General features: G+C 39.5%; 1 protein-coding gene across 2 annotated transcripts; it reads right to left on the bottom strand.

The window, feature by feature from the left end:
• Window positions 1-5453: 5453 nt before the first annotated feature.
• Window positions 5454-10509, bottom strand: LOC144071824 (uncharacterized). Of its 2 annotated transcripts, none has more exons than XM_077597250.1 (3): window positions 10388-10509; window positions 6133-6350; window positions 5454-5592 (listed from the first exon to the last, which is right to left on the bottom strand). In XM_077597250.1, the coding sequence occupies exons 1-3, from the start codon at window positions 10475-10477 to the stop codon at window positions 5484-5486; spliced, it is 417 nt and encodes a 138-aa protein (XP_077453376.1). In that variant the 5' UTR covers window positions 10478-10509; the 3' UTR covers window positions 5454-5483. The 2 variants fall into 2 exon arrangements, with proteins under 2 accessions (XP_077453376.1, XP_077453377.1); XM_077597251.1 differs by lacking the exon at window positions 10388-10509 and adding an exon at window positions 7224-7246.

Below are 10509 nucleotides of genomic sequence, written 5' to 3'. Positions count from 1 at the left end.
CACACAGGTAGATGTGACCTGGATTTGAACCCAGGACCCCAGAGCTGTGAGGCCAACGCGCTAACCACTCGCTCCACCGGCCCGCCTGGGCCGATATGTGTCCCATTAAAAACAATCTCAATTGGTAAACTTGAATCTGAAGTACTCAAATTGAATAGACGAAAAATGTTTAAAAGTACAATTAAAATTTTTAAAAACAATAAAATAAATCAGTTATTTTACTGTGCAGTGTTTGTATTGTGTCGTGAGTTTTAATAATACTGTATGAATAAAATGTGTAAGATACATTTTCATTTCACCCTGTATCATTCATTACTTTGGGTATGTTTACATATGTACTTGGTACAGTGGCGGTCCGTGAATTTCCTACCGACGCCTTCAGCTGTCTGAAACAATCCAACCCTCAAAAACTATTTTATGGGTATAAAACCTCTACTGCAGCTACAGCTGTGACACATAAAAAAGCATCAATAATAACCTCATACAATTAAAATATTATTTAGGAATATAGCCATCTCTTACTCACCAAAAATCATTTTTACCTGTACACAATATCCATCCTCCTTTTCTATCGCCATCGAAGCTAATGCTGAAAGTCGAGCCTGTCCTGTCGTCATATTTCTGGCATACGTTTTTATTCGATTTAGTGCTGAAAATGTTTGTTCCCGGTTGTGACAGGCTTGCTTGCTTCGGAGTTGTCCGACCTTTCTTAATGAATATCCAGCTTTTTTTTCTTCTTGAAAATGGCTTTGACAGTAAGTAAATCTGCAAACAAATCAATTTCTTCTCCTTCAGCCATTGCGGGTTGACAAAACTGCTATTAAATCAACACAACAATATATTTGCTTGTGCAGCTCGCTCCAGATACAGTTTGGTAGCTCTGGCCTATCACTAGGCAATCATAGTTGGTGGAAGCGGTGACGTATCTCTACGCCTGCGAGAAGGCAATGACGTATCCCTACGCCTGCGAGAAGGCCTTGGTGTCGCCAAATTGAATTCTGATTGGTTAAAGCAACAGTTTTATCGACGCTTGTTTTATGCAGCAGAGCCTGCAGAACTGATTGTGAAGGCCTCAAGGCAGATTTCTGACCCTGGCAACAAATAGCTGAAATGTGATTGGTTAGATGCTTTTAATATGAAAACACACATCTGGAAGCAGCGCAACCAGGGGAAAAGCAATGTAAGGAACTGACAGACAATTTGGAATTATTAATTATAAAAAGTATTCATGGACAAAACATAATTAACATCAGTCTGTGATTCAGATATTTTTTTAGGCCAGCAGAGAAGGCCTTGCAGGCCCTGACGGTCCACCACTGACTTTGTAGCACCTTTTTTTTCATTAATGCCAATCTGACATTTTATTGCTTGGATGGTTAATTGTGATGGTAAGCAAGTTTGTTTTATACAGTTCATCAATCATTAGTTCTGAATGTCATCAGTGTGCGGGTGTCAGACCAAAGTATCAACTTCACTTGAAAAGGAACCAGAGCTTTGACTTCCTTCTCTACCACCTGACTCCCTGCTCACGTTCAGCAATGCTCACCCACACACGTCACAAGGAGGACATGTGTCACGTGAGCTTTACTTTTTTAGCTTCTTGCCATAAAACATTCAAAAGATCGTGTGATTCGCCAAAGCACACACACGTGAGTGAGTACATTATCTTTTTTCTGTGGTTATAAGTGCAGGTGAGCTGTTCTTTCCACAGTATTTTGTCATTCTAGCCCTTGCGATCTTTCTTTTGGGAATTTTCCATTTGTTTCTCGTTTGGTTTGCGTTTTTGAGGGTGGTATACGCTTTCTTGCAAACATTTCCCACCTTTAAAAGATGCTCCATTTTGAATTTGCTTTTGTTTGAATAAATTACCTCATGTACGTATTGTTCGAACTATAAGTCGCACCTGATTATAAGGCACACCATCTGAAGTATACACAATGAAGAGGAGGAAAAAAATGTATGTCGCATTGGAGGATAAGTTGCATTTTGGAGAGGGCAATTCTTATTTTATCAGAAAGCAAGTGTTTTGGAGCCTATCCCAGCTGAGTTCCGGCACGAGAGGCGGGGGACAACCTGAATTGGTGGCCTGCCAATCGCAGGGCACGAGGAGACAGACGACCATTCATGCTTCCACTCATACCTATGGGCAATTTAGAGTTTCCAACCAGCCAACCATACATGTTTTTTGGATTGTGGGAGGAAACCAGCATCCCCGGAGAAAACCCACGCAGGCCCAGGAAGAGCATGCAAACTCCACCCATGTGGACTCACCTGGATTCAAGACCAGGACCCGAGAACTGTGAAGCCCACGTGCTAACCACTGGTCTTATTTATTTATTTTTAAATCATAATCATAATGGACCTGGTAAGACATTGACTGAAATGTAAATTATAACAATGCAATTTGAAAATCCTTCTTAACCAATAAAGATATATAATCTGCACACTGATAAACTGTATTCTGCAGACATTTTGAATTTGATGCATGCATGCAAATTCTGAAAACAGAATACAAAAAAAAAAAGGAATTTCCTACTAGGATTGATAATAAATTACGACTTCAGTTGGTCAATTGTGCGGCATCTCTGTTGTCATATATTGCATACAATAATAAACCACAGATTTTCAGGGGGGGTTGTGCTGTTGCAGTGTTATATACGTACCTGTATATGTTTATGTACTCACACATCTAGAATGTGATTTAGCATTCTGTTCCTGATTTAAGCAGATAAAAGATGATAAAATTGTTGCTTGAAAGGCAGCATATGTTGCTCCAAAACCTGTACATACCCTTCAGCATAAACAATGCTTTTACAGATTTGCAAGTTACCTACGCCATGTGCACGTCCAAAGCCACCCCTTTGACGTCCAGGTGGTCATTTTCCTCTTTGGACCAGAGGCCACAACTTTAAATTTTTGTAAAACAATATGAAATATGGAGTCAAAGGAACACAATGCATTTTTTCCAATGTGGCCATCTCAGATGTGTTTGGACCCAAAGAGGTTTCTGGTGTATTTTGTAGATTGTAGCAGCAAACTATGTTACTGTGAAAAAGGTTTTTGAAGTGTTTCAGCAATTTCTCCAAATTTGTTAAGACCTTTTGAAGACCACTGTCCTTGAGCAAGACCCCAAAGCCTAAATTGCTCATTTCCCAGCACCACCGATGTGTAAATGGATGAATTACCATGTATGCAAGCAAGCAGGTGGCCAGATAGGGTGTGGTAACGCAAAAAGTTGAATCAAAGAGACAAAATATAAAAAACACAAGAAAAACCAAGTGCCAACAAAGGCAGAGAATTCAAAAACAACAAGTTAAATCACAAGATGGAGAATCAAACATAACAGGCCAGGGCTTGGACACACACCTAACACTAACGAGGACGGACCAGGAAATAAACAGTAAAAGATCATTTAAATACACCAACCAGGGTTAACGAGATATAGGGAACAAGTGGGTGAGACACATAGGGGATGTGAGAACAGGTGAAATCAATGGGAAACCATAACAACTGGTTACACAGGGGAAAATCAAGAATAAATCAACAAAAAAAACTCCAAAAGAACACAAACCCAACATAAGTAAATCGCTTTGGGCTTTGTAACAAAAATAAATGCACTGTTTTCAAGTATACTCCCTCCATGTCCTAAATACCATGCATGCTACCTTAATTTAAGACTCTTAAGAAACTGTAGATTGGTGTTAGCTTTAATGTCCATTCAACTATTTGTGCTCTTTGATTTTCAAGCAAACAATCTAAGTCACCCATGTCAAAGTGGCAGAATGGGGGCCAAATCTGGCCCGCCGCATCATTTTGTGGAGCCCGAGAAAGTAAATCATGAGTGCTGACTTTCTGTTTTAGAATCAAATTCAAATGAAGATTGTTGATGTACACATTGTATTATATTTCCTGATTTCCACCTTTTTAAAATCAATAATTGCAATTTTTATCCATTTTTTTTCTTTTTGTGGTTTTAGTTTAAAAATCATTTTTTTTTTATCTAAAAATAAATATAGTATAACATTTTTATATTTTCCACTTTAATATTGGACATAATAAAAAAATATTTTGTTTCCTTTTGAAATGAAAAACAAACCCTTACAAAGAAAAAAAAGCTCATAAATATTGTTTTAGATCTATTAAAACGGAATATTTAGGGCTTTTGATCAATTTCTTTTAATCCAATTTTTTTTAAATATCTAAATATTATATCTAAAATGGTCCGGCCCACATTAACTCGAGTCTACGTTAATGCGGCCCGCGAACCAAACCAAATTTGACACCCTTGATTTAAGTACTGACTTATAGATTAAACTTTTTTCATAGTTTGGCTGGGCTTGCTACTTATTTTCAGTTGTGACTTATGTTTTTAGTTGTTGTTTTTCACACTAATAGTTGTGAGAAAGGTGCTCTGGGTGCTCTCTACTTCCAGAGTTAGCATAGTTGCTCAAAACTGATGCTAAAGGTGATGATTTGTTCAGATTTAGTAGGTATTTGGAGACGAGTTGTGTTGTTGAACTACTGCTATTTGAATAACTGTTAGAATGTTACATTAACAAATGCCTATTCAGCCTCTCCATTTTTTTGTTATTGTTTGTTTGTTTTTCTCTGATGGAGCATCTCTTGGTTGATCTGTTTGCTTTTAATGTATGAGTGACATTCAATAAAGTGGAGGGGGTTTCATTAATATGAATACCACATTAGTTCTAGGCAGGTCATAGGACTCATGTGTCGCGGCCAGTGATTTGTCACTCTTATTGGTCTCCACTTAACAAAAACTCTTTGTTTATTTTTAATTTTTTTGTCTTGTTGTTAGTTTTATATTTTATACATAAATAGGATGAAATATTAGCCTGACAGCTCAGTTCTCAATGTCTTTTTTAAGAAACACTAATTCAAACATTAAACACTTAATGCGAAACTATAAAGGATGATTGCCAATTTGGTGTCTTACAAATAGCTCAAAAAGTTGAATCTCCATTGAATGTTGGGAACATGCCTGCATTTTATTATGTTTGCGAACAAAAAGAGAGAGAGAGAGAGAGAGAGAGAGAGAGAGAGAGAGAGAGAGAGAGAGAGATCCCAAATGCAGTCTTCCCTCGATTATCGTGACTTCACTTAACGTGAATTCACTTATTTGCGATTTTTTTCTGCTATTAATTATTAGGGGGAAAAAAGTTCGTAAAAATGTGAAAATTCACGCTCAAACTTGCAAGCGGAAGACACTCCTGTCTTCTGCTTGCTACGAGTACTCAGCACTGAAGGAAAAAAAAGGTATTTATAATACTACGTTTTTTTTTATTACCGCGATATTCCTGAATTTACCATGGAGGCTGTACATTGACATTTCGAAAACGCTGTGGTGACAAAAAAAATAGGCACAACAACTGTTAACTATCTTTAATTCCTTGCAATTTTAATTGAAATTATTGAGTAAAAAAAGTTTCAGCTGATGGCAAATGTGATGAACTAGGGATCATGGATCAGCTTGCACGTTTGACATTGCACTTGCGTCTGATACAGCTCGGGACACATTTCCTGTCCGAATTGGTGCCGCAGCAGGCCGGTGTCGGGGCTGCACATGTCTGTTTCCTGCAATGAAAGAGAAACCGGACACAAAGGCAGAGAAATGAGAGTAGTAAGTGTGCTTGAATGTTTGCTGTGGCGACACGGTGCTATTTAATTATTTACTGCACACTCCCTTGGCTTCGACAAAAAGAACCACAAATACTGCAGGTGTGATCACAGACCAGTCTGAGCCAGGTCAACCATTACTAGATGAATTAATTCCTTATGATAATGACCCTAATAATGTGGTTTTGATTCATACAGTATCCCAGATAACATATGTGATGATTTTTCTAAAGATTTTCCCTTCAAAGTAATACATTTTTACTCCCTATTAACCAAGAATATTGAGGTGAAAATTGTGAATCAAGGGGCGGGTTATACGTGAGAAATTGCAAAATTCAACGATTTTAAAGCAAATTTAAGGGTGCGGCTTATACGCGGGGGCGGCTTATATGCGAGTGACTACGGTAATTCATAATTATGCCTTCATTCAGGTGCAGGAATATTATTTTTAAGTATTAGATTAATTTAAAATATTGTATTTTACTGAAGAGTTCTAACCTGGCAGTAGCAGCCTCTCTTTTCCTGACCTGTTTCATCAGCTTCAGCATTTGACAGATCTGCTTCAGTGTCATGTTCGGAGCGTGGCGAGGCAGGTAGGGTCTCGGGGCATAGCGAGGACCCCGGTACGTGAAGAGTGACAGATAGTTGCCCCGAGCTGGTCCTTTGCCGAACATGTGCAGGGGCTGTACACTGCTGTGCGCATAGCAAGAGGCGCACTGTCAGCAAAGAAGGAGAATGTGTTAAAGGGGAAATCTTTCTTAAAACATGATACAATCCATTTTTGATTCATGGTGTCATGGGAAAAGAATTGCTTCTATAACATAAATTATATTTTAGACTACAATTTGCAATGTTTGTGTGTCAGTCTTTTTGTTTGACCTGCCCAAAATTTAAAGTTTCAAAGACATTTTTTTGTCATTGGACCATGCAGGTTTTTTTTGCCAAAGCTACCACATTGTGTTCAAATTATTTTGAGGATGTACTACTTGTTCATTTTTTTAAATCATGTTAATTTTCCCACAGCATTTCTGTCAAAAAGTATCATCTGAAAGTATGTTATATTAATCTAAAGATGTAATGTACTAATGCTGCCCTCCGTTTTTAGATTAGATTAGATAACTTTATTCATCCCGAATTCGGGAAATGTCATTGTCACAGTAGCAAGAGGGTGAGAATACAGGAAAAGACATTTTAGACATTAATAGATAGGTAATAAATAAGTTAATAAATAAATATATACATAAATATATATAAATACGCGTGTTGCTGAAATATATGATATATGAATATGAAAAAAAACATGTGTATATATATTTGGCTTGTGTGAATGGCACAAATGGCACAAATGCCACTAGATGTATTCACTCGCTCCCTCAGAAACTTAAAACTCCCCCCGCATCCCCTCTTTTACAACACTTTTGCATAGGCATTCTTAAAGTACAATTACACACAGGTCACCTTTGCGAGGAAACAGTTCTTTTGACAATAACAGAGGAAACAATTGCTCCGGTTTTAACAGGCACAAGAAAAATAAAGCATTCTCATTCTCATTTTACATCAGCTGATTACTATCAATCACGCATACTCACATGGACGACAGTAGTCATGGTGATGTGTGAAGGCTTGAGTGAATAAAATAGTCCTTAGTATGGAATACCTTCCTTCTTATAAATCCAGGTGTAAAACAGTAGGGAAAATCAGCCAATCAACCTTCTAAACCGAAGACCGCCCCCTCAAACATCACCATCGTCATGTCACACCTTCACACACGCACACACACTTATGTACACACACATCCGCATACACGTCAGGTTGCTTCAGGTTACAGCCACCGACACGAACCCTGACAAAGGGGTGTTATGTTGTGATGTACAGTACATATTTGGAAGCAGTTGCAATGTGGGAAATGAAGCAAAATACCACAAAGTAGGTAGTGAAGAAGGAAAAGGAGAATATGAGGGGATTTCAGATGTTAGTTAGACAGGAAGGAATGTCAGAATGGCGGGAAGAAGGACCGTTTTGAAAGACGACAGAATCAGCTGAGGAACACAAACGTCACTCCGTCTCTGGTGTCATTGCTGAACAAAGTGATGCATCAGAGCGTTGCAAAATTGTCTTTTCCATTTCTATCAACAAGATTGATGATCGAACTCAATGAGATCTAGTAGGTCACGACATTTTGGGGAATCAATTTCCAATCATAGTTTTCTTAACACAAAAACACATGTTTCCTAAATTTCAAAAATCAAATGTGATGGCATTCATATTTATTTTATCCATCTATTGATTTTTTTAAATATGTTCGTCCTACCGAAGGGGACAACACAAGGCATACACATTTACTGGTGGACAGTATCTAATCATGTAGGAACTCAGGATCCAAGATGTTCTGAAATTAGACTGAAACAGATGAATCCCATGAGGAATAATAGGCGTGATTAGATGTAGGGGCGCTGAGGTCTTTACAGGGCAGGATACATTTCACAGTTTTGATTATTTGTGATTTTGCGACAGAAAAGCATTGTACCTTTTAGGGAAAATTTGTCACTAAATGATCAAATGTGAGGTAAAAAAAAAAAATCTAGACAAAAAAGTACACGTTCTCGTTCAGGTGTTCTTGCATTATTTGGACTGGTAGCAATTTGTAATAACCAAGGATGGAAAGAGTATCCCCCAAAAATCTTAATTGATACTCAAGTAAAAATACCTCAAATCAACTTAAAATAAAAGTTACATTGTGTGTGTAAGGAGGGGATAGCAACACTTTATCCTTTTTGTTGTTGTTGAAAATTGTACTTTTTTAAACTGCTGTAAAAATGTGGAAAAAAATAACAGATGTGATGGCAATTGCAATGTGAGCACAACAATATCTGCACTAATTTATAGCAAAATGATAAATACTGTTCTCAATGTGATGTAAATGATGTTTACCTTAGTTCCTCCGAAGCAGCAATCACATGTTTTACCAATGCTAGACACACTAACCCATAGATGGTTTAATTGCTATTTGAAGACAGTGTTATATTAGTAATATTGTATCACACATTGACTTTGGTTAGTAGGTCCGCCTCATAGTTTTGGGGTCGAGGGTTCGATCCCAGGTCGGTCCTCACTGTGTTGGAGTTTGCATGTTCTCCCCATGCCTGTGTGGATTTTCTCTGGGTACTCCGGTTCCTCTCTGACTCTTACCGCGTCAGACTCACAGTGGGAAACCTGGGTTCAAATCCAGGTCACTCCACCTTTGTGGAGTTTGCATGTTCTCCCTGGGCCTCCGTGGGTTTTCTCTGGGTACTCCAGTTTTCTCCCACATTCCAAAGACATGCATGGTAGGCTGATTGGACACTAAATTGCCCCTAGGCACAAGTGTGAGCGTGAATGGTTGTTTTTCTCCTTGTGCCCTGCGATTGGTTGGCCACCAATTCAGGGTGTCCTCCGCCTTTGGCCCAAAGTCAGCTGGGATAGGCTCCAGCACCCCCCGCGATCCTGGTGAGGATAAAGCGGTTCAGAAAATGAGATGAGATGAGAGATGATTCATTATTAGAAATCCCGTCTGCTGTCCCTAGAGGGAGACAAAGCCACAAGGACTGTGATCCCTGTAAATCATGAGCACAAAAAATATAAACCACAGGTGTCCAAACCGGCCCTCAAGGGCTGCAGTGGGTACAGGTTCTCATTCCAACCAAATATGAGGATACATTTTCACCAATCTAGTATCTTAAAAGTTTAATCAGTTGATTGCCGTCAGGTTCTGCTGGTGTCAGATAAAACTCATTAGTGCAGTACTATCTGTGCTGGATTATAGGAAGCCATACTGGATCAGATGGAAGAAAAACCTGCACCCACTGGGGCCCTTTGAGGAATAGTTTGGACAACCCCAAATTTTAAACGGACCACACATACACACGACATCCATTTACACAACGACAAAAAGAAAGATATTTCGTTAGAAGAAGAAAACAAATATTTGGGATAACTAAGGTCCTACTATAACAATTTAGAGTGTTCAACCAGCACACCCTCCCTACATGATTTCGGGAGGTGGGAGGAAACCGGACCACCCGGAGAAAACCCACGCAAGCCCAGGGAGAACATGCTAATGCCACACAGTGAGGGCCACCTGGGATTGAACCCTCGAGCCTAGAACTCTGAGGCCGACGCGCTAATTACTTGTCCGTCTGGCATTTATCACTAAAACATCATTCATCTTCCATACCGCCCATCCTCGAAAGGGTTGTGGGGATTGCTGGAGCCTAAATGCAGACTAGACCCTAGACTGGTCGCCAGTCATTTGTAGGGCACACAGAGAGACAAACGACCATCCACAATCCCAGTCATACCACCAACAGCGGGAATCAAGCCTGCGCCTGCCCGCACCGAAATCAGGCGAGTGAACCTCTACACCACGAGGTGGCCTTGTAAAAACATCATTTACAGTAACACATGTACACAGTCACCAATTTCTTTATACGCAGTTGTGTATAATGACAATAAAGGCTTTTGATTTGATTATACTTTGTATAGAGTTAGAAACTCTCCCAAAGAACCAGTACTCTTCTGTCAAAAGTCAGGCTGACAACATCTCATTCTCATCTAATTTCTTGAACCGCTTTATCCTCATTATTGTTGTGGGGGGTGCTGGAGCCAATCCCAGCTGTCTTCGGGCCAGAGGCGGGGGCCAGCTGGTCGCAGGGCACAAGGAGACGGAAAACCATGCACACTCACACCCATACCTAGGGACAATTTATCAGCCTACCATGCATGTTTTGGGAATGTGGGAGGGAACCGGAGTACCCGGAGGAAACCCACGCAGGGGAGAACATGCAAACTCCACACAGATGGACATGACCTGGATTTGAACTCCAACCCCAGATCTGT

The sequence above is a fragment of the Stigmatopora argus genome, chromosome 3 (assembly GCF_051989625.1).
Source record: "Stigmatopora argus isolate UIUO_Sarg chromosome 3, RoL_Sarg_1.0, whole genome shotgun sequence".
Classification (NCBI taxonomy): Eukaryota; Metazoa; Chordata; class Actinopteri; order Syngnathiformes; family Syngnathidae; genus Stigmatopora; species Stigmatopora argus.
The sequence above is the reverse complement of the archived record's forward strand: the minus strand, read 5'-3'. Positions and strand labels throughout refer to the sequence as shown.

Excerpts from the sequence above, each read along its gene's own strand:
- LOC144071824 (XM_077597250.1), bottom strand. The coding sequence starts at position 10,477 with ATGTCCATCTGTGTGGAGTTTGCATGTTCTCCCCTGCGTGGGTTTCCT. Across the intron at positions 6,351-10,387 it reads ACATTCCCAAAACATGCATG|TGCGCCTCTTGCTATGCGCA; the intron begins GTAGGCTGATAA and ends CTTTGCTGACAG. Across the intron at positions 5,593-6,132 it reads AGAGAGGCTGCTACTGCCAG|GAAACAGACATGTGCAGCCC; the intron begins GTTAGAACTCTT and ends CTTTCATTGCAG.